This window comes from Adiantum capillus-veneris, chromosome 19 (assembly GCF_014529385.1).
Source record: "Adiantum capillus-veneris isolate H3 chromosome 19, ASM1452938v2, whole genome shotgun sequence".
NCBI classification, from domain to species: Eukaryota; Viridiplantae; Streptophyta; class Polypodiopsida; order Polypodiales; family Pteridaceae; genus Adiantum; species Adiantum capillus-veneris.
This window is the reverse complement of record NC_140949.1, coordinates 34972372-34996211: the sequence shown is the minus strand read 5'-3', so window position 1 is coordinate 34996211 and position 23840 is coordinate 34972372. Positions and strand designations below refer to the sequence as shown.

General features: G+C 41.1%; 2 protein-coding genes across 12 annotated transcripts in view; one reads left to right on the top strand and one right to left on the bottom strand.

Moving 5' to 3' along the window:
* LOC147433816 (uncharacterized) overlaps positions 1-3695 on the bottom strand; it is a 147986-nt gene extending 144291 nt beyond the window's left edge. For 4 of the 11 annotated variants that reach the window (XR_015185299.1, XR_015185301.1, XR_015185306.1 and 1 more), the window contains exons 1-2: positions 3204-3693; positions 2838-2905 (exon numbers count right to left, since the gene is read on the bottom strand). Coding sequence is in view for 3 of the 11 variants with exons in the window: in XM_086490423.1 (XP_086346549.1) it covers positions 2838-2905; positions 3204-3503 (368 nt within the window). In the remaining 8 variants the exon portion in view is untranslated. Of the gene's footprint in view, positions 1-2837; positions 2922-3203 lie in introns of all 11 variants that reach the window. The other 7 variants (XR_015185303.1, XM_086490424.1, XR_015185300.1 and 4 more) reach the window with 6 other exon arrangements.
* Positions 3696-16206: 12511 nt separating this feature from the next.
* Positions 16207-20144, top strand: LOC147433815 (pentatricopeptide repeat-containing protein At5g27110-like). The gene has a single exon (XM_086490422.1). It carries the CDS (start codon positions 16407-16409, stop codon positions 18612-18614), a length of 2208 nt encoding a protein of 735 aa, XP_086346548.1. The 5' UTR covers positions 16207-16406; the 3' UTR covers positions 18615-20144.
* Positions 20145-23840: the final 3696 nt, after the last annotated feature.

Sequence of the window (23840 nt, the reverse complement as noted above, 5' to 3'; positions counted from 1 at the left end):
CTGAAAAAAGGAGCATCCACGTCTCTCCACTATAAAAAAAGAGAGTATATCCCTTGAATGGATATAGAAGCTATGGAGCTCCTTGGTGTTCTCAAAGCTCTGGCAAGATCACCATAGCCATGCGTAGGTCATAACCATAATCATACACTTGCATAAGATCTCAAAGAGGAAAATAAAGAGTGCCCAAATCGGCTCCAAATGGCCCCAAAGTATGCATAAATCTAGTATTCACAACTCCGGGCATCAATGTAACATCAAGAGAGCACATAATTGCATAATCATGGTTACATAAGATGATCGCATCACATATAATGAGCTCGATATACACAGCCTCAAAAGAACATCCTCGACCAAATCAAGAGACGACGACTTATCACGAGCCCAATGAGCCTTCCACATGGTAAAGGTCCAACTAATGACCTGTATCTCGAATCATCTATAGAGTGCCCGGTCTATAGCCCACTGAAGTAAGCATGAAGACTGGATCAGTCGATGAGCCTTGGAAAAAGGCGTGTGACCTCCGAAATTGCAAAAGCCATGCAACTCCTCCCCACGTCACAAACCCATCATGAATACCCACTCTAATCAACAGACGATAAACTACCCTCCACACTAGCTGAGCATATGGGCTAACCCAAAAACAGTGTCTCATAGACTTAAGCTGCAAATTACGCCTCTGGCAAGATAGACTATAACCAATGATTGCAGCCCAAGTGCCAACAAGCAAAACTGCATGCACAATCATCCACATGAAATAGCATATCCTACGACTGGTCTAGAGGGTCCAAATGCATGACCAAATTGTCGCTGAAAACCGAGGTAGATGCACTACCTTACCTCTCGCTGACGTGGACGTGAGGCAAGCGACATGTCCACAAGATAAGCCTCCTCCCAAGGGAGACGGTGTACTCAAAAAATGAAAGAGGGGCCCCATTAGCCTGTAAAGAAGTCCACTACCACTCGCCAGGATCCCAGTCCAACTCAATCAGGGGCCTTCTCTGTCATATCCACAATCTCCAAAGCAGTGCCTCCTTTGTAGTGAAAACAGGGTCAACACAAGAGCACCTCTCTAGAGAGCCCACCACTCTAACAGGCTGCCAATGAGCACCCAGCCACTGATCAAGAGGCACCTCACCCTGAAAAACCAATCTGATGTGATAGCCATGATGGCCAGTGCGTGCAATGCCAAACACCAAAGTCCCCTGCTGCACAACAATCGGGTCACCAGAGTTAGGGTCAAAAATCGCCCATCAACCCTGATGAGAAGGTAAAACAGTCTGTCTCCAAATGTACAACCCTGATGAGAAGGTAAAACAGTCTGTCTCCAAATGTAGCCATGCCAATTAGCAGGAAATAGCAATCTCTCTCATACGAACAGCAACCCCTCTGTACATCCCGTATGTAGCACTAATGACCTCAGCACCAGCCAAGGAAGCATCTGACCAACGACATAAAGAAGCTGTCGGACCATCATCCCATCTAGCCCAATCAATGTGTGTCCTCTCTCCTAGCTGACGTCTTTCTGAATCTATCACATATGCATTCCAAACAAGTGGCTGCCCCTCTATCTCTTGGCCACACTTCATAAACTTGTAAAACCGTTTTGAAATTTTTGAAATGAGTTTCGTACAAAACATTTTGAAACTTCATGGCTAATATGGTAATTTAATTGTCTTCATTACTCATCCGTCGATTTGTACACTTACTCCCTCCAATGTATGTCGTTTGCTCCATTCCCCGCACCCGATTTCGGAGCATGATGATCGATTATGGCATTGCACGAACCGTTGGTGGAAAAGTATTATATAAAAGACTTGGAAGTGCAAATTGCCTCTCAAGTAGAGGATTTTCTTTTGGTGTTGTCTCACATGTGTCCATGTTGGGGGGCTTCTAGCACACCAACACATTACTTCTAAGTGCTTCTTTATGTTTCTGTAGCTGCTAACTTACTATGATAGTACCTCACATGACATGGCTTTCCTCTCATGCTCGAAGATTTTTTTTGCAAGGTTACACAACAACCGCAATATCATTTCCCTTGCTACTATTTTGGAACTCTACTGGATTTTTGGCCGAATAAATCCATCATTACCAAAGTCTCCAGTATTTTCTTGCTTGGGTGCAATTCATGGCACTATGGGCTATTATTATAAACACAATCATCTTTCGATCGATTATAGCATTTGCACAAACCCATCCGTTAGTGGAAAAGTATTATATAAAAGAATTGGAAGTGCAAATTGCCTCGCAAGTAAAGGATTTGCTTTTGGCGCAATCTCACACGTGTCCATGTTGGAGCTTCTAGCACACTAGCACATAGCTTCAAAGTGCTTCTTTATGTAACTGTAGCTCTAACGTACAGTGATAGTCCCTCACATGCTATGGCTTTCCTCTCATGCTCAAGATTTTTTTCGCGAGGTTACACAACAGCTGCAATATCGTTTCCCTTGCTACTATTTTGGAACTCTTCTGAATTTTTGGCTAAATAAATCCACCATTACCAGAGTATGAGTGTTTTCTTGCTTGGGTGCGGTTCGTGGCACTTTGGGTTATTATTATAAACACAATCATCTTCAGCATGATTTTTGAGCGTGGCAGCAGTTTTTCATCCTTATCCTATCCAAACTTACATACATAGCTCCTTCACTCTCTTCATAATTGTTTTGATTTGAGAGACACTTCACTTCAGCAGCTTCAGGTCTTATATGACTGTTTCCAGCTTTCTTCCATGGTTTAGTTTCACCAAAAAATGTGTGAATGTGTGTGTGTGTGTGTGTGTGTGTGTGTGTGTGTGTGTGTGTGTGTGTGAAAAATCAGCTCTCTTTAAAGTAGCATACCTCTCACGGAGCTGTTGGTTAATATTTTGTAGTCGATGTTCTCCATCAATGTGCGCTTCCAAATCTACCTGTTGAAAAACAAGTCTACACTAGAGAATATTAACTCTCTCTCTCTCTCTCTCTCTCTCTCTCTCTCTCTCTCTCTCTCTCTCTCTCTCTCTCTCTCACACGTGTTAAAGAAATGGAAGAAATTCCAAGCGATCGCCCACTATCGAAAACCATCATTGCAGCTGAACTCTAAAGTAGGCGTACATAACAAACAAGGGGCTTGTTCATGGTCTATATATATCTCTCACACATTTCCACAGAGAGCCTCTCACACAAGAACAGCAACATTCTGTGGGCATAAAGTAGCAACGAGTGTACCTGAAGAGCTGCAACTTGGCGCCGCAAAGTTGCTGCATCAGAAGCAGGAGGAACCATCAATCCTTCAGCACGCAATCGAGGGCCAATGCGCATGATGGAGTGACTGTGGGGAGGAGCACAGGAAGAAGAAGGGGTGGGCGCTTTGGGATGAGGAGCCCCTGAATTGGCGTTTTTGCAAGGGTCCTCTGCAGCTTTCATGGGGGGTACCATCTTGAAGGCCACGCTTTTAAGCGGTCCGGCGCTGCCATGCCCCGCTGCTGCGACGGCAGCAGCACCCCCATTCTTGAGGGGCTTGGACATGTTCGTTAAACGAAACTAACAAACTGGTCTGCTGATCCTGAGTTGTGCCGTCTTCCTTTTTTGGTTTTTCTAGAAAAAGCTTTAGTGTGCAAGTGAGCCTACATTTTAATAATTCATTTGACGTTGTGACTTGAAATTATCTTTGTTGGCCTTGCCTGAGGCAGTTACTAATGCAATGCTTCGATGTTTTACTACAAAAATGTGGCCCTGAATTTTTTATCACATATTGAAATTCTTCTTTTACAAGAATCCATCTTCTTTTTTATGCTCCATGTTGTGTTTTGGCTGTCTCCATGAGAGAGAGAGAGAGAGAGAGAGAGAGAGAGAGAGGAAGGAAACAAGGGCTTTTCTCTTATTGTGAATGAATTCTAAGATGCGTGTTCACATCTCGCCTCCGGCAATGTTGTTCTTCCTTGGGACATCTTGTTGGCATACATGAGGCCTTAATACAGCCATTGGCACCCCAAATCGAGAATCCAACTTTGTGTTACTCGACAAGTTCAAGATTCTCTTATTTTTAAACAATGTTTCCCTTTTCAAAAAGGGAAAGTGACTTTCCCTTGGATTTTTGGAAAGGTTTTGGCAAGAGAGAAATCGAAGGTATCTCTCTCTCTCTCTCTCTCTCTCTCTCTCTCTCTCATATGTGGTATGCACCCTCCACCTCCTTTGAGAGTGTCATCATTCATAGAGTGCTTAGTATCACTATGTTTGGTGTTGTCTCACCTAAATTTCCTACTTCAAATCTTTTTGTAAAAGGTCAAGAGGCCTTTTACAAAGGGTATGATCTAACACTACCCTTTATTGTCTGCAAAATGAACTAAATATTTTCCGCCGTATGATTAGGCAATGCGGATGATCAAGGGTAGTATTGCATACCCTTTATCATCTACAATGCTATTATCTGGTACTACCCTTTATAAGACCTTTATCCTCTGCAATGCTATTATCTAGAGCTACCCTTTATAAGACCTTAGCAGACTCCTCAAACTCTTGGGAGCAATTGGGAACCACTTAAACAAAAATAACAAACTTGTCTTCTGATTGTGAGTAGGGTTGTCTTCCTTTTTTGGCTTTCTGAAACAAGCCTTAGTAAATAAGTGTGATAGGCCAACCTTTAGCATTTTATTTGATCTACCTTTGCATGTGAATTGAAATTTTTAATTGTTGGCCTACATAAGGCCTTAGTAGACTCCTCAAAGTCTTGGGGCAATATTGGACCATCGGATAAAGCTTGTTGTGAGCAAATGAAGACCATTATATTAAGCTTGTTGAATAGGGCTTTGGCCTACATAAGATTTTAGTGAGGGATTGAACTCTTGGGAGCAATTGTGAACCATTGAATAAAGATTTTTAAAAAGTGCCACATGGCAAGGTAACAATGGTAATTTTGTTGTTTGTTGTAAGAGAGGCATTAACTAAGCATTGTCTTTTGTATATTCAGGACCGGCACACTATGAGGTATAGTTGACATTTGTTTTCCTATTTCTATGAAGAGGGACATTTAGTAGTGGGTGTCACACACTCTTATCATCCTCTTATGTAGGTTATTGTGACTTTCACCTTGTTTTCCTACTTTTGAGCAAAGTAATTGAGAGACGCATTGACAAGGAGCTACTCTCTCATATCATCTTAGCTAGTTGTTTAAGAGGATGCTTATGTAGGCCATAGTTAGGAGTAGGGGTTTGGCCTTAGCTTTGCAGCTAGCATTTTTTGGTTTTTGATTTAATTACCATTTTTAGCAAAAAAATTCGCTCCAAAAAGATTGCTCCATATGAACTATGGAGCAAGCCTTTTTTTATTATTGCTTTACTTACCATTTTTAGCGAGAAAAGCTCCCTCCAAAATCTTTCCCTATCTCTCTTCCCTCTCCATATCAATCTATCTCTCTCCCTCTAACTCTCTTCCTCTCTCTCTACCTCTATGCAATCTTCCTCTATACATCTCTCTCCGTTTGGTCTCTCCCCTTCTTTCTCTCACTCTCTCTCTCTCTCTCTCTCTCTCTCTCTCTCTCTCTCTCCACAAAACATGTAAATCTCGTGGTTTTTTAGCTTCAAATCAAGTAACAAAAATACTGAAGTTCAAACACTTTGATAGAATTCCACATCTTGCAAGAACCAGTTTTCATTCAATTAAAACCAGGTGTGGCCACATGGGCTTACAAGAAATTCATAGGTAGAACTTGTCAGGATCGCATAAAAAATCATAATCTAAGCCATGGGTTTGTGGTTCCAACTTTACAATTCTTGGCTTTTGCTGAGTGTTTTCTATTTCCTCTGTCGTATGAGCCATCTCAATCTCTTGCCTCTTTCCACGCTTTTGCATCTCTCTTAGACAAACGGCTTGTTGGTCTAAGATGCTATGAAGCTTGTTAACGTAGTCCTTGTTGTCTTCAAAATTTGTAACCATGCGACCAATTTGGCTCCCAAGAAATGCTAGCATTCCAAAATCTCCTTCCTATGACACCACAACATCATTTTGGTTTGTGTTTTGAGTCAGTAGTTGCCACATGAGGCCATGCGCGCATTCCACGCCTCCTGCAAAAACATTCAAAGGTTAGAGAAATATGACAAAGTATAGCTCTACTTGTGCATAATGCTTAATTTTACCTCTCAATGACGTACCATCCTATTGGTTTGCCCGTTCACCCTCCTAGAGCGAATCAAACTAAGTGTTCTCTTGTGGTAATCTAATGGCCGTAGTTGTCTGTGGATGCCCCTTCTTCATTTGAAAGACAAGCAATGAATGGACATTTGTGTTTTCCTTTTTGCATATTGGAGTCTTGCACACGACCACATTGGTGTGGTGCTCTTGCCATCTTGCAACAGCTATAATGTCTCTCACCATCGCGTTATCATCAACTTGGCACACAACGAATAATAGTCCATTGTCATTGGCCGTTGCATGCAAGAGTCGAGCTATTTTGCCAAACTGACACACATCCATAGAGTTGCACTGTGGAATCTCAATATTTGGTAGTCCATGCATCGGAGTATTGGTGGGCAAGGATAAAATTGATACATGTCCCACAAAGCTTACAAACATCTCTTCATGATATGGACAGAGGCCTTTCTCCCTGATATATTGTGGCTCGACGAGGCTCAAGTCAATGTTATTTGTGTCTTCCTCCGTCTTATCAAAACTATAATATGTAAGATGGATGTGACCACCATTAGTACTTGAAACATTTCATGCAACCTATATTGTCAATTTAGGTTTTATTCTACTAGAATATTCACCATTCAGAGGTCTATTACTTTGATGAGAAGTATTTACTGGTTAAAGAGTCAAAAACCTTCCACGGATACTTCTCAACAGTGCCCGAAGACGGGCACTAAAATCGAAAGGGGGGAATGTTAACTGAGTCAACGTTAGTTAACAGGAGTTGTTAAAGACCGAAGACGTATGGATGCACATTGAAGATGAATATGAAGAAGCAGTGAAGATTGGAGTTACACACTTTTCACATTTTCCCAAAATGGTCACGTATTGTAATTTTCCAATTTATTTAGCCATTGTGATAATTATAACGTGTTACGGGCTCAATAAGAGTTCCAAGATGTAAAGCATAGGTTAGTTAGTGTACCTAGGTTGCAGATACAATAAGTGTAGAGCCTCAAAGGTCTTGGGCACCGAACATTACACATTTTAGAGCTTAGCTAAGGTATAAAGGCCAACTTTGTAAAGATTTTATTAAGTTTTTGAATAATGATATACACAGCGTGAGCTAACGGCGCTCACTTCTCTCCTTCTCGCACTTCCTACTCCCTCCCCAATTGTCACATTGCAGTTGCGTTTGTTGCATTGCAACCGCATGTAAGAGCTCTATGCATTGATGTAAGCACATCACAGTAATTCGTAGCTTTTGGCGTCGCCGACCCGCAGCCTAATTTCATCATAAATAGGAATTTACACTTCAAAATAAAAAACTAAGCATAGGCGGGGTATTGGGGCATCATTGCTAAGCATTTAGATGCATTCTGGGTCGAAAACAACTAGATCAAAAATCCACTGCTGTTAATAATCGCGATTTTGGCATTTGACCTAAAGTGGGGTTTGAGACCATAAGAATGTGTGCTTAGGTCTTATAAACATGTCCTAGAAGTTTCGTTACGTTTGGATGTCATTTGATGCTGCAACGGATGTGATTTGTTTGTTGATGAGCGATTGGCTTTTGGTGATTTCAGTCATTTGAGTGTAGCTTGAGTTGGATGTGAGTCGTTAGATGTTTTTCGAGAGGTTGACAACCTCTTGTGGTCCTATGCACTAGTCGAGTCAGGTTCATCCCATGGATTGACAATTTAATTGTGGTTCTCGCTAATACTGCAATAAGATAGGATAGTGAGGTTAGACACACGTTCCACATATGTTGTCATGTAGCTTGAGCAAACTACAGAGGCTGAAGCTACATAGTTGCATGTCCACACAAAGGAAAACAATAGGCTACATTGTTTATGTTATTTTGAAAAGAGTGTGTGAACATGAGACATGCCATTTAAAGGTCAACTTATTGTTTGTTTGATAGAAGGGGAAAAAGTGACGGGTCTAACTTCTAAGGATTTGTTCGATTTTGCGATAAGTCTTGAAATGGAAATTCAATTTGCTGCAACATCTTTATTGGTCGAAATATGTCGGTTGTGAGTGATGATGTTGCATTTTTTCGTTGTAATAGCATAATGATGAGGCTCCTATTTATTTATGAAAAGTATGTACAAGGGAAGTAAAATGATGAGGATCTAAATTAGGGAAAAAATTACATTTGGGATACGTGCATTATTAGAGTACTTATTAGCATGGGAAATATTAATAAAGTACTCAAGGGATTATTTGCTGATAGATATGGAATCGAAAAAGGCAGTAAATATGAGAGGGTAGCATGATGGAACATTGGTGTGCCTGTTGTAGTCCACTCAAGGTGTATAGGTGGAAGAAAAAAAGAGTGTCTAATGCATATGTCCAATGACGGGACACCCTATTTATGCATACACAAAAATGCATGGAAAACAATATGTTGTGCAAGAAAGACTTTGAGGGGTTATTAAAAAAGATGGTACAGCTATAAAAGCATATGACATGGCTTTGCAAGCTGGCACCCCTTTAAAAATGGTTTTCGTTGACGAGGATATGTGCTCTCATCTTACTGTGCACTGTGTGTGAGTGATGGACTCTACGTCACTCCACCACTTGTAAGTTAATAGACTTCAACTCTTATGCTCATCTCATCCAACATGAGCAACATGACTTTGGATATGCTCATCTCATCCAACATGAGCAACATGACTTTGGATATGCTCAACTCTTCCAGCTTGAACGCGTAAGCCTAATAACTACGACTCTTAGCACAGAGTTTAATATGACTTGAAGCTTTGGGACTCATGCTTTGCTCATTTTTATGGCTCAGCAGCCCGACTTTGACTATGCCAAAGAGTGTTTTTGGCACCCAGGAGACTTGACTTTTTACATTCTTGTGCTTACTACAAACATTTCTTCAGGTAAAAGTAAGCTTGAATCCTCAAAAAGAGCATTAGTGAAGGACCAAGTTGGCATTGAAGGTTTCTTTTGCCATACCTATTTTATATTCTTTGAATTTGCATTCACGTTGGTTGGGTTGTCCTTCTTTGGTTGTGAAGACTCCATTATCTGTTTGATTCTCCAATTGGGACTGTTTTGATAGGAGTCTTTGATGTTGTTGTAGGCCTCTGTTCACTGTCGGCATCTGGCTTCTGACTTGGTTCAATGGAAAACTTAGGAATCCAAATCTCTTGATGACCTTTGTATCTTCATTGTTGACTTTGCTTCGCTCTAGGTCTTGTTAAGTTCTTGAGATCTTCATGTATATCTGGTGTAGTTGTAGTTGGCTTGTGGTTGATTGGTAGCCAAATCTTTGTATAACTTGTGTAGAATCCTTGTCGAAGAGGAACATTCTTTGAGATCCATATTTTTTTTGTATCCTCTTGAGAGTCGTGGTTGACTGTAGCATCTTTCAATGTTGTTCCGTTGTATATCTACTTCTTAGGTATCCTAGGGTATTGTCGAAGTTGATACCTTGTGGGCCTTCTTTCTTGGGAGGGACTTGAAGTTACTCCATATCCTCTAACCTGCGATTTTGGTACCCATATCTGTCTGTTGCCTCCATAGTACTCCTGTGCTTTTAAGCTCCATTGTGATGTTATCCATCCCATGTGTTTGTCTTTCTGTGTTGATGTCCTGTCTTTAATCCAAACCAGATCATTAACTTTGACTAAACTATTCGGAACAAACACTTGTTTGACTATCTTTTTCTTTCTTGAGTACTTTGGCTGAAATATCTTTGCTTTTCTGGGTGTCTCCTTAGAGGTTTTAGTTGGGTCAGCAATTGACTTAAAGTTTTGAAAGCCTGACTTGCTTGAAGAAGCTGATCCATGAGTGTTCTTTGACGTAGAGGCATATGCTGTCACACCTTCTTTGCTAGTCGGTGGAAGTTCCACTTTAGCTTTACCTTTGTCTGCACGATTTGTCTTTGATTCTTGTGACTCTTGCAACTCTGAATCTAGCATTAACAGTACCTGTAAATTTTGTTGGCTATCTCTTGGAAAAGAGAGTATTAACATTGTATCTTCTTTGTAGGCCTTGTGTTGGTCTAACCACTGATGTCCAAGGATGACATCTGCAAGCATTTCCTTTGAAGGCTTCACCTGAAACTTTACCTGCTCTTCATGATTTTGGATGCTAAGAGTAGCAACCATCTCTTTTTGACTTGTAGATTTACCCATGATTCCTTTGTTACCTGGCTTGCCCTAAGTAATCTCTAGAACGCTCTGAATGTTTTCTGCAACCATATTGCACTTTTCTTCTTTATCCAGTAGAGCATTGCATCTGACACTTGCTCCTTTTGTATTGCTGAGGACTACAACTATTCTCATTGGAAGTTCTATTGAAGATCTCTGTCTTGATTTTGCCATGGTCTCATCTTGATCTACTTGTGTCTCTATGGAGGGTGACTTGAGACTCTGTCTTCCAATCTGGCTTACATCAGCTGATTCAGCTGGCAATGTTTGGATCTTTGGACTTCCTATCGCTTCCTGACTTTTTGCAACCTTATTTTTCTTAACTTCTGGCTTTGGTGGCATTCTTTTCTCAATAGCTATGGTGGTTGCTTTTTGCTCTGTTTGATCTACACTTGCTGTTGCCTGATTTTCTTTAAGCTCTTTTGCAGTTTTGTTCGATGGAGATGAATCATCTTCAATAAGCTTTGCTTTGGCATCGGTCTCCATTTAACTGTGCTCGAGGACTTTGTGCTATTGTCCGCAGGTGATCAGTGTTGGTCTTCATTCTTGATTGTCGTCGAAGACTACATCCTATTTACATTCTATATCTCTAACATCTTCTGGGCCATTGAAATTCCCATTATGATGTCGTTTGGCATATCTTTTGCTGTGATCACATGGAATTGAGCTATGATGATCTGTGAACTTACTTCAATGATAGTGGAGATGATTCCCCAACATTCTGCTCGTTTGTTTCCAGATATGCTCACAAATTCAGAAGCATCTTCTGGTTGTGGTTGGCCACATCTTTTCCGAGTGCGAAAGGACATGAGGTTTTTGTCTAGTTGAAAATCTATCTTTACTTCTCATGACAGCTTTTCTTTGTTTTCACCAACAATTGCACTTCATCTTCTCAGGATTACTTTTTTTATTGAGTGCTTTTGTGGTGGCGGTGTCCATGGGTTGAACTTTTTCTACATTGGCTTTGTCTTGATCACTTGCTTCTGTTGATGTTGGATCATTTTGTTGTAATACTACACCTTTTTCTTGCAACTGCTGAGCATTGTGTGCCTGCAATTGAGTAACTTTTGATCTTAGAAGATCCACTGCACTTTCTGGCAGAATCTGTCTCTTCGGAGGAGATTTCGGTGGTGACCTTTTTGTAGCCTTCTGGATTTTAGCTTTCATTGACTTTGACTTTTCTCCCACTTGTTCTGGCAGCTTGAGGCTTTGCATCATCTTCAAATAGTCTTTGACTTCAGTTTTAGCATCCGTAGGGGATTGTATAAGGTCATGAACCTCGATATGCATATGCGAGCTTGGTCTCATGTAATTGCTTGAACATTATGGGATTTGTCAGCTTTTGGCTTTTGACATGTGGAGATCAACTGAAACTTTTGTCCCTGATGATCTTCATAGAATAAACTTTTTGAAGATTTCGATGGGATTTGGGTTAGTGGGAAACTTCCAGCAACCATATGATCTTTCAATGGTTTTTTCTTTGAAGGGGTCTTTGGCTAGAGGCTCTAGGGCTTCTAGCAACTTCCCTCAGTTGCAAGGTACATAAGTGGTGGAGTCCTATGTGAGGTACAAGAGGTTAGGTACATGTCTGCATAGCACAATGAGTAACTAAAAACCAAAAGAGCAACAATGATTAGTAGGAAGCAATTTGAAAGTGGAAAAATGTATAACATGTGTATGGTGTGATGGGAGTGCATAAAATGAAGTAAATGTGGAGAGGTACGGAGTGCAACATTGGTCAGAAATGTTGTTTCAAAATAGACCACCATCTGTTACCCTTCCACCTTGCCACCATCTGTTACCCTTCCACCTTGCCATACGAATCCATCGTATCCTTTCATATCAATCCATACCAAATGTGGTGGGCCAGTTCCACATATAATGTAACCACGAAGAGTCGTGCCTGACCAGGCGTAGGCACTCTAGTACACATGTATCGACATCCATAAATTTCCTTTTTAACAATATTGCAAAGCGGAGAGGCCTCTGCCTCACATGGCGTAGGCACTCTAATACACGTGTCAATAACCATAATTGTGGAGCAGAGAGTCCTGCCCTTTTCAGGCGTAGGAGCTCTAACACGTGGAGAAATTTTGCCATTCCAATTTAGCTTAACCCATAAGATGCTTGCCATGACAATGCACAATGTGTCAACCACTGTGCTATGTAATGTGACCAAGGTTTTGTGAAAAAGGTTTTACCTGGAGGTTCTCTGATGTGAAACCATTGTATGTAGCTTTATCTGCAATAGTAACTCTCAAAGACAAAGCATTAAAAATGACTTCTTGTCAATTGGAAAACTAATTGAAGCACACACTAATTGTATTAACATTTTAAAAGATTGTAATGAGAGTGGGTAATAGCTCAAATATTTTTTTATTTCTTTTTTATGTTTTTTGGTACGTGTACAGGTGTCCTTGACTAGCTGACTGGTCAGTTTGGGAGGGAAGTTTCGATCGATGACCAAAATGCGTCCTTCTTTCACTATACATAGTAAGCCCTAAATTGTGAAGAGTGATGTCACACACAAAAGTGGTGGAGATTGTGTCAGTAGGGTTCTTTGAAATGAACGATATAGAGCTCATAAGAAACGAGAGAGAGAGGGAGAGAAAGAAAAAGAGAGAAGATTGGACACCATATGTGGTCTTAAATCCGAGTGCCGTAGTACATGAGCACCTCATACGTGACACCAAAACCATAAAAGAATTTTGACGATGAACTCTATATCCATTGCTTTACAAAAATGTTCAACATGAAGAAAATAACCGTGAGTCTCTGCTGTTAGAACCTAATAACTGAAGCCTTAGCAAAAAATTATTGTATTGCTGCATGATTTTGACAATGAGTCAAACATCAACTCTTTTGACAATGATTGAACATCAACGCCAAGCTATCAAAGACCATATAGAATACTCACAGTATGTGTGTGTGTGGTTGTGGGTGTGGGTATGCGTATTTCATCGGAATTGATGAGTGAGTGTGTGTGGATGCCAAGAGGTCATCAACTGGCGAGGTTAAGGATAAGTGAATACAAAGGTAGGGTCCATAGCTTGATGTCAGTATTGTGATGAATCATGGTCCAAAAGGTAAGGGGGAGAGGGGGGGAAGAGAGAGAGAAAAATGAAATGAAATGGTATATTAACCGTCGTCAAAAGGCCAAAATTACTTATGAGACCACTGATGCAAACGAAAGGCGCGGTTTCCCTGCAAAATACGTAAATAACACGTGCAATCCATGAAAATTACAAATCAACATACCTCGAATAGAGAGAGACAGAGAGCGGGGGAGAGAGAAAGGAAGCCTGCAGACGCACCTCCTAGAACAGAGTGCTACGTCGGCGCGACGAGAGAGTAGAGAGGAGAAGAGAGAAGAAATACACGAGCATTGGGTGCAATCTCCCCCCATGCAATCCCTCTTGCACGTATTTCATTTATAGATTCTTCAATGCTCAAAAATGGATACACATTGTCCGACTGGCACAAATGATCATAGCTCCTAATGAGCACTTGAGTAATAAATGTATATATCCCTTATCCATAACAGCTTTAGCCCCACTTCAAAAGCTCAGCATAGACACATTTGTTGTTGTAGCACCCACCTTTATCGCATGAAGCTATTGTAGTAAGGTACATGATGTGTTCAGTCTAAGCTCTTGCATGTCTGGCTACGTTGCTTGGTTACTACCATATCACTTTAGCAAGAAACCACCACTTAGCAGTGAATTATGTGTGTGTGTGTGTGTGTGTGTGTGTGTGTGTGTGTGTGTGTGTGTGTGTGTGTGTGTGTGTAAACTTATGGTACCACATAAGTATAGGAAAGGGGAGTTATTCAAAAAGCTAGATAAAGTGTATAAGACAGGGGTAAGCCCCAAAAGTTTCCCCTTCTGAGTTAAGGGGGTGAGAATGTTATCCACCAAGTAAATTATAGTGTATTCACTAGTTGAAAAAGAGTTAAAAGGAAATCAGCTAGGGTCTTTGGACAAGGCATAGGTCTTGTCTTAGATGACGGAGGTTGCACATATAGGCAAGGTGGGTTGAGCTAGCCGAGAAGTCCTGAAGAGAATCAAACATGCTAGGTGAGGAGCTTCAAGGTCCAAGACACAGCTCAAGGGATTAACCCCAAGGGGAGAGTCTTGATTTTGAAGGGCCAAGTCCAATGTGGCTTATAAGTAAGGGGGGAGGGAAATAAGTCTCGCTTGAGAGGGGAGGGGGGAGGAGAAGGAGAAAATATAAAGATGTATTGGAAGGAGAAGAACATATAATCTCTATAAGAACTCTATTAATAACCTATATCTTTACTGAAAATATATATAGAGTTTGATTACTACATTAGATGCCAACATTACTAGCACATTAATTCTCATCTAATGTGAAATGGTTTTTGATATTACAAGGTCCAAACATTTTTCCCACAAATCAACTCAAGTTTATACGTACTCACATCGTGCCATTAGAGATTACCTAACAAGTACTTCTTGTTTCTTCCTCTCGAATGTTACTTGGCTTAGGCTTAGGAATAAGGAGAATCCAAATCACATATATTGAAGTAAACTAATGCTATAAAAACGCAAAAGAGATTTTTACTACACAAACATAATTAGCCATAGTGTTTTTCCAAAGAACCGTACCAAACCTTACATGTCAGATAGGGGTATAATTTTTTCTTTACAGTTAGCTCTTACAAGAGTAAGAAGGGAGGGTCATAATTACAATATATGAGACTCTTGTAGATGGCATGTTGCATTCAATAAAGACTGAATCCCCTGGGGTATTGCCATCACTCTTCTAAATTTTATTTGACCTTCCATCTTATGACCTTCTTGTAAGGCTCAACCATCCAAATTTTACTCCAATATTTCTATTTCAAGTATTTTTTATTTAAAACAAATTGGGGGACCCTTCTGGCACTTCATTTAATTAGAATTTTGTGATTCACAATTCAAGAGTGCAATGTTGGTTTTACAATTGGCATTGTTGTAGGAGAAGGGGAATCATGATAGCACCGTATTTGCATCAAGAACACTCTATCTTACTACCAACTTTGATGGGAAACGGAGTGGTTCAAATTTTCTCATGAGGTTGTGGATTCATGCATGGGCCATATGGGTGGAGGAGCTCTTTCCATCATTGATGGATAGTGTGAGAGGTGTGGGTGAGGAGGTTTCTTATAGTGTGTCAAGAGCCAACATATATACATGCTACTTGTATGGCACCGTTGTTGTCAAATCGTAGTTTCATGGCATTGCTAGCACAACTATATAAGAATCCACCATTTTTGTGTGATGCTAATCTTGTTTATGTGACATTGCATACATGGTGAGTGGGGAGATGTTGGATGAGAAAACGGGTTGAAAACAAGAGTACAATGGTGCTAAGTCCATTTCGGGCTTGTGGACACTCTTCTTTCTTGATAGATCGAGATCATTTGTGATTCTTAGATGACATCGATGCATTGATAAACTTGCTACTTTAGAGGGATGACTTTGTAGGAATCATTGAGGGGAAGGCAACGATGAAGCAGTTGACTGCTACATTTTGTGGTATACAAGCTCTATGTTGTAGCAAGAGAATGGGAATTTTTGGGAGCTTTGTCTTTTTTCCTAAACGAGGCTCTTCAAGCTAACAACAAAAAATATGGATAGTATATGGAACCTAAAAGTACCAAGCATATACTTTGCATGTAAATGCTCACAAAGTAGAATCTAAAATGTGCAAAGATGAGAAAAATCTAAGAATGACTTATCTATTCACTAGTACGACAGGCCGCCTTGGGCGGTCTCTCTCTCTCCCCCTCTCTCCCTCTTTATCGCGTGCAAAAGGGCTTGTTTTTGTTTTGGACTTTAGCCTGTAGGTCACAGATTGCGACACATGTAAAGGGTTCCCCCTTCCGCCATACTTGATACAATGCAATGAGTGCATAGAGTGACTTGCAAAGTACAAAACTATAGGGAGATATTGATTACAAGATGGGAGATATTGATGAACGACTAGCTTTGTGCCAGGATGTCAAAGCAAGCATTGATTTTCATTGGAAGAAGCGCTTGATGCGAGGCACCGGTGAACTATGTCTCGGAGCCTTCTGTTGTACAATTGCTGCATGACGTCTAAACATAACTATTAGGTGCCATGATCAGCAGAGATGGCAGGAGCGATGCCATGGAGTTCTGGACTCACGCTGAGCAGGGAAGATGGGCAAATTCTGTGGAAGGAGACTGAAGAGGATCCCTCAGTGTGCTGGGATGTGTGCAATAAAAAGGTGATCTATTCACAAGCCAGCCATTCACTCGCCAAGCCGTCTCTGTGGATGCATGCCTGGCGTCCTTCATCTCAGCTTGGTGAAAAGGGGTCCATGATGTCAGGTGGTGAGACCTGTCAACGGAGTGATGCCAGTACGCCCTTACGAGGAGTCACTCTCGATGAGGGTACTGCCTTTGTGGCCTTATTGAGAGCTTGCACCAAGAACAAAGATCTACACAGAGGTACCATGATACATGATGATATCCTGAAGCGGGGCTTGCTTGAAGATTGCTCAGATGCTTTGATCACCATGTATTCAAAATGTGGGGAGCTCAGAAAGGCACGAGCACTACTGGACGTGCATAAGAGCAGGGATGTGATTACATGGACTGCACTAATAGCAGGTTATGCCCGAGCAGGGCGAGGCCAAGATGCAATAGGTTGTTTTGAACACATGCAGCATGAGGACATTTCTCCAAATGCAGTGACCTATGTTAGCATCTTGAAAGCATGTGCCAGCATTGGAGCTGTAGAGAAAGGGAAGAAAATTCATGATGAGATTGCAAGGCAGGGGTTGCAGGATAATGTTGTTCTGGGCACCGCTCTTGTGGACATGTATGCCAAATGCGGTTGCTTGTCAAAGGCAAAACATGTGCTCGATGGGCTATCTTCTCGAGATGTTGTAGCATGGAATGCACTCATCAGTGGTTATGCACAAGAAGGCCAGGGAGAGAAAGCACTAGTTTGCTTTGACGGCATGCAACTGGATGGCATCCGCCCGGACAATGTGACCTACCTGTGTATTTTAAAAGCTTGTGCCTCTATTGGAGCTATAGAGAGAGGGCAAGAAATTCATGATGTGATGGCAAGAGAGGGAGTGCTACAGGGTAATGGTGTATTGGGTGCTGCTCTTGTGGACATGTATGCTAAGTGTGGTGCTCTTTCGAAGGCCCAAGAGGTGCTTGAAAAGCTCCCTTCTCGAAATGTTGTCTTTTGGAGCACACTCATCGCAGGATATGCCCGAAAAGGCCAGGGTGAGAAAGCACTAAAATGCTTCGAACACATGCAGTGTGAAGGCATTCTTCCAAATGCAGTGACCTATGCATCCATTTTGAAAGCATGTGCCATTCTTGGAGATGCAGAAAAGGGGAAACAAATTCATGATGAGATTGTAAGGCAGGGTCTGTTGAAGGATGATATCGTGCTGGGCAGTTCTCTTGTGTACATGTATGCCAAGTGTGGAGCTCTTTCAAAGGCACAAGTCGTGCTTGACAAGCTTCCATCCCGTGATGTTGTTTCTTGGAATGCACTGATTGCAGGATATGTGCAAGAGGGTCAAGGTGAGCAAGCATTCAACTGCTTCAAACGTATGAAACATGAGGGTATCCCACCGGATGCAACAACATATGCTTGCATCTTGAAAGCTTGTGCAGCAATTGGAACTACTGATAAGGGGAAACAAGTTCATGATGAGATTACAAGACAGGGGCTGTTGCAGAACGATAGGGTGCTGGGAAGCTGCTTGGTGGATATGTATGCCAAGTGCGGAGATCTTTTAAAGGCACAAGATGTGCTTGAGAAACTCCCCTTTCGTGATGTTGTCTGCTGGAGCTCTCTAATTGCAGGCTATGTTCAAGAGGGTCAAGGACAGCAAGCACTTAATTGCTTTGACTGTATGCAGCGTGAGGGCATCACTCCAAATGTAGTGACATTTTGCTCTGTGCTTAATGCCTGTAGTCACCTAGGTTTGGTAGAACAGGGCCATGCATTTTTTATTGACATGAACATTAAATACGGTATAAAGCCAAACATTGAGTGTTATACTTGTATGGTTGACCTTTTTGGGCGTGCAGGACTTATTGATAAGGCAGTACAACTGACTTGCGAGATCCCAGCTTCTGATTGTTCTGCAATCTGGCTGACCTTGTTGGCTGCTTGCAGAAAATGGGGAGATGTTCATATTGGAAGATGGGCTTTTGAACGTGTGGTACAGGTGGATAAAAGCAACATGCCAGCCTATTTCCTTATGGAAAATATTTATACAACAGCCGGCATGCCAAACAATGCAAAAGACATTGAAGCCTTGAGAACTAAGAATGTGTCCAACTGAGGTCTGCATGTACATGCGTGCTTGAAGACAATTTCATGCGCATGAATGCTAATTCATTCACAAATCACAGAATTATTTAGGCAGTTGGTCATCAATGAAGAAGACAGGGCGCAGCTGGTGGATTTGCTCGAGCAAAGAAGTTCATGGTTTTTCTGTCATGAGCACAACACTGCACGAAGGCTAGTTTCATAAAATGTCACAGCAAGACGCCAAAAATTTCTGATCCAAGGAGTGCCTGCTTTGTTGTCATTCTGGAAAGCTGCCCCTTGTGTGTGCACTTGTCCATACACCTCGGACAGAGCCTATATGCCTTTGGAATGGCATGCAAGTGTGTGGTGATTGTCATAATGCTAAAGCATTTTCATCAAAGATAGCGATGCGGACTATTGTTATCATGGGTGCCAATTTTGAACATAGTTTTGAGGATGGAAGGTGTCACTGTTCCATAGAAACAGGGAATGCCCATAATGGGCCCTTGCCATGCTTTTAGCATGTTCGGTCAGGTGATGTTCCAAATATGCTGCTCCGATCATGTGCCCAAGTTCTAAGGCTACAGTTATAGCCAGCTTTGATGTTGGCAGGAGGTAGTAGACTTTGTCCGATGATCTCCACAACATAGAGGGATGTGACAGTAATAGAACAAGAGAGTTAGGGTAATAGAATTTTCCCACTGCTGACGTGCCGTTCAAAGCTTCACCACAGTTGTTCAAGGTGTTGACAAGGGAAGCTATAATTGCATGACATTCCTCTGTTTTTGGCTGCTGATACGTCAAATACTGAATCCATTCCAAGTGCTGAGACGGAAGCCATTGATTGTTGAAGTTGTTGCTCTCGTGTGAGAGGTAAAGTTTTTTTATTACAGCTGCGGAGGTGGCAGAAATCCAACGGCCAATCACTTCAATTCCATTGGATAATGCAAGTCGTCTGGAGGGTGCAGATCTACTGCCCTCCGACCCCCGACCATGTCGCATATTGAGCAACCTCAATAGGCTGAATATTCCACAAATGTGACACTAAAAGATATTAGGGTAAAGACCCCAATAGAAAGCCGCCCCCGGAAGGGAGGACACAGCTATCGTCTGCATAAGTACAAACTTGCACCATTGATAGGACAAGGAAGCGCGAGCGGGTGGGTGGTAGGGCAATACACTATGCGTCTTGATTGTTGGATGAGAGGTTTTAACCCCCGATGCGCAATGGTTACTTGCACGCTCGTCAGTGGTTCACTTTCCATTCCAATTTTTGATACAAGCAGTTCACATTTCATCGCCATTCTGCGTCTACGTCTCAAATTTTTGATGCGTGTAGTGGTCGTACTCCGCTTCCAAACGCACCTCTTTAAGGGGGAAATGGTGCAGCATCCTCTGAGAACGATGCATCTTCTCTTAGGTGGCCTGAAATTGGGGGTTTTACCCTATAAGTATATCACTTCAAAACTTAAAAGGTTCATAGTATGAAACACTCACTCACCCTTTGCCTTTCACCTTTCAATATGCGACCTCCTGAAACAAGCATAACTCAATTCTGTTGTGGATGTTTATCAACCTTTTTGAGTTTCTTATAAAACCTTCCTAGCAATAGATTAGGCAATACCCAAGTTTGAGGACATGTTGATGTGCATCAAAACAATCGTTTGTATGCGGTATCTTTTTGCTTACTTGAGTGTGTTTTGACATGCACAATTATTGAATAGTGATCGTTATAGTTTAATATGCTGGATTTGTTTTGAGCTGCCTGTATCTTTTGAGCTTCTTTTAAAAGTACCAGTTGTTCTATCATCTCTCCTAGCTCATTTCTCTTCATATTTCGTTGTCTTGATCTCAAACTTCCTTGATACATCTTCCCATTTTCCTCTAATGAAAAATCCTTGCTCATCTCTTACATCTTGTATTTTACTGATGACTTGCAATTTGGCACTAGCATTCCACTTTATCTCTTCAAGGTCCTTCAATATTGTAGTTGTTGACTCCATGAAGGAATCAAGAATCAGCCTAGGGGAATCCCCATTCAAGAATTTAATTTCACACGAGAGAGAGAGAGAGAGAGAGAGAGAGAGAGAGAGAGAGCACGATATACGTGGTTCACCCAATGTGGGTTACGTCCACAAAAAAGAAGCCGCTCAATGATTTTGCACTTCAAACTAGAAGTAGGTTACAAAGAGGTTACACCCTTAATGGAACTCTCTTCTTGCTTCACTTTCACCACTTCACACACCTTCACCACACTTTACAATCTTCACCACTTCAATCCGTTTTGTGTGTAGAAGAGACCTCCTTTTATAGGCCAAAAGGACTGTCCTCTCTCTCTCTCTCTCTCATGAAAGACACCCGTGTGTAGCCAGTTGTTGCACAAAATAAAGATTGTACGCTGACCGTACACAAGTAGAGTGTACCCATTTTTTTTCTTTTTACAACCATCAATGATCCTTTTGAGATCTTCCAACGTTTGCGTCCGAATGCAATGTTGTGATCTTCATCATCCAATTGACTTGTTGAGATCAAGTTTTTTCAAAGAGACGAAACATGCCTAACATCTTTAAGATTACATTCATTCCCATTTGCACTTTTGATAGAAATTATACAGTTGTTAACAATTTCACAAGCTTCATCATCTTCTAAATATGCATACCCAAAATGACCTTTGGTGTAATCTTGAAAATGATGCTTGTGGGGTGGCGCATGGAATGAAAACCCCGAGTCTATTATCCAAGAATTGGACTCATTGTGTAGTGAAAGAATTAGAGCATCTTGCTCCACTTTACCTGCCACATTGGCCTTCGATGTTGGCTTGTTGTCTTGAAACTCAAACTCCTCCTTCTTGGATCAGCAATCCTTCTTGATGTGACCCTTCTTGTCGTAGTTTTAGCACTTGAGAGTTGTCTTTATGCGTGACTTGCTACACCTTGAGCGATCACAATCCCTTTGCTTTTTGAACCTATCCTTTAGTCTTCCTCTCGTTTTTCGCTGGCAATGGAGCACTTGATGATTCACATGTGTTTCTCCTTTGTATTTCTTTGATAAGGAGAACGTCCACAACATCATAAAACTTGAGAGTATTTGTGCCAGAGATAGAGTTACTTACAGCCATCACAAGGTTTTCCCAACTGTCCGACAAAGACGATAGTATGAAGAGAGCTCACACTTCGTCGTCGAAGTTTATCTTCATTGATCAAAGTTGACTTATGTTGGTGTCATTTAGGTATTCTACAATTGAATCACTCTGCCATTTTTAGATTGAACATTTGCTTCATACCTTATTGGATGTCAATGGTTTCTTGTAGAGGCCGTTAAGCAACTTCATTAAGTCCACCGTGATCTTCATCTCCAACATATTGAAGGCCACCAGTGACGCCAAGCATAGCCAAATTGTTCGTGACACCTTTCGAGCAAGGAAAATCCAAGCTCGTTGCAAGCTTCTTTGCAAGACCGCCTAGTGGCAAATAAAGATCCTTTCAGTAGAGATAGTTTTCAATCTGCATCTTCTAGTGTTGGTAGTTTTTACCGTTGAACTTCTCGATCTTGAGCTTACCTTCCTTTGCCATCACTCCCACTCAATTCAAGGAATCTTTTTCTTTCAATATTTTAGCTACAAGCAAACCTAGCTCTGATATCAATTGTTAGGAATGAAGGCGTAGCTAAATAGAGATTATAGTGGTTTACTTAACAGAGAGATAATTTTCACACACAAGAGAGATCATAGAGAAAAGAGAGAGAGAGAGAGAGAGAGAGAGAGAGAGAGAGAGAGAGAGTGCACACGATATACGTGGTTCACTGACAGGAAAGCAGTCATTCAATGGCTTTCCACTTCAAACTAAAAGTAGGTTACAAAGGGATTATACCCTTAACAGAACTCCCGCCTTGCTTCACTCTCACCACCTCACATACCTTCACCACATTTTATAATCTTCACCACTTCAATCCATTTTGTGTGTAGAAGAAGCCTCCTTTTATAGGCCAAAAGGGTTGCCCTCTCTCATGAGAGACACTTGCATGTAGCCGCCCTTGTGTAATTGAGTTTGAGTAGAACTCTCTCATGCACCAATGTGTGGCCGTCTTTGGGTAGACAAGTCCTTCTAAAATCCGTCCATGCGCCCATGTTAGCTGTAGACAAGTCTGCCTGAAACTTGTCCACCAGCCAAATACTTTCGACTATCGGCCATCGGCCAACCGGTCACCAACTGGCCGTTTTTTATCACTTTTTAGTCACCATCCAACCATAATATTTTGACGAAAAGGAATATTTCGGCGAGCTCTCGATTGGGCGTGAATTTTTTGTTTTTCAGCGAGTGATTTTTCTCACGCACGATGGCTTCTCCTCATAAGGAGCTAACAAATGTGTATTTTTTAGTACAAAATTTTACAAGGGGTGAATCAAGCTCCATACTTAACTTTCAAGAGGTATTTTAAGGCCCCTCTTCACACATGCTTCATCAAGATTTAAATGACCCCTTTTCCTTCATAAGTCCATACTTAACATTCAAGAGGTATTTTAAGGCCCCTCTTCACACATGCTTCATCAAGATTTAAATGACCCCTTTTCCTTCATAAACCTGAACCTTTTCCTCCCTAAGTTAATATGTTTAAAACCCCTTTTGTACATGTAATTCTATAACTTTGGAGAGTTGAAATAACCCTTTTTTATGATGATACGTGCTACACTTATATATCTGAAGTGGGCCCATTGGACATCAGCTTTCTTTGTATTGTGGTTCGTATCGTTTCTTTTAACAAACCCAAAATTACCTTTTCATACTCAGACATGTATATTTGTTATGAATCATGTAAAATCAAAACATACTTAGATTCATTCATTGTGTGAATGAGTAAAATCGTGTATAATTTTTTTATAATATAGCAATTAACATCTAAGCATGCATCTTTCAAGCTCATCGTGATAACTTGCATGTCTCTATCTTCTTTTATTATTGCATAGCTAAAGGGGGGAGGGGGGGCTTATGGGGCTAATTGTGATATGTGTATGTCTTTCCAAACTTCATTATGACATTTTATTTATCATTTATTTGTCCTCTCCTTTTTCTTGATGATTTTTTTCCTATATGTATCTGTATGTTTTCATTTGTATTGGAACAAGATGAAATAAAGTATTCTAGAAAATATAACTTATGGAATGCCTTTGGTGCCCAAAATATCTTAGGTCCTTCTTTAAACAATAAAAAGTGATTTTCAACCATAATGATAGTGCTATTTTCACAGATGCTATATATGA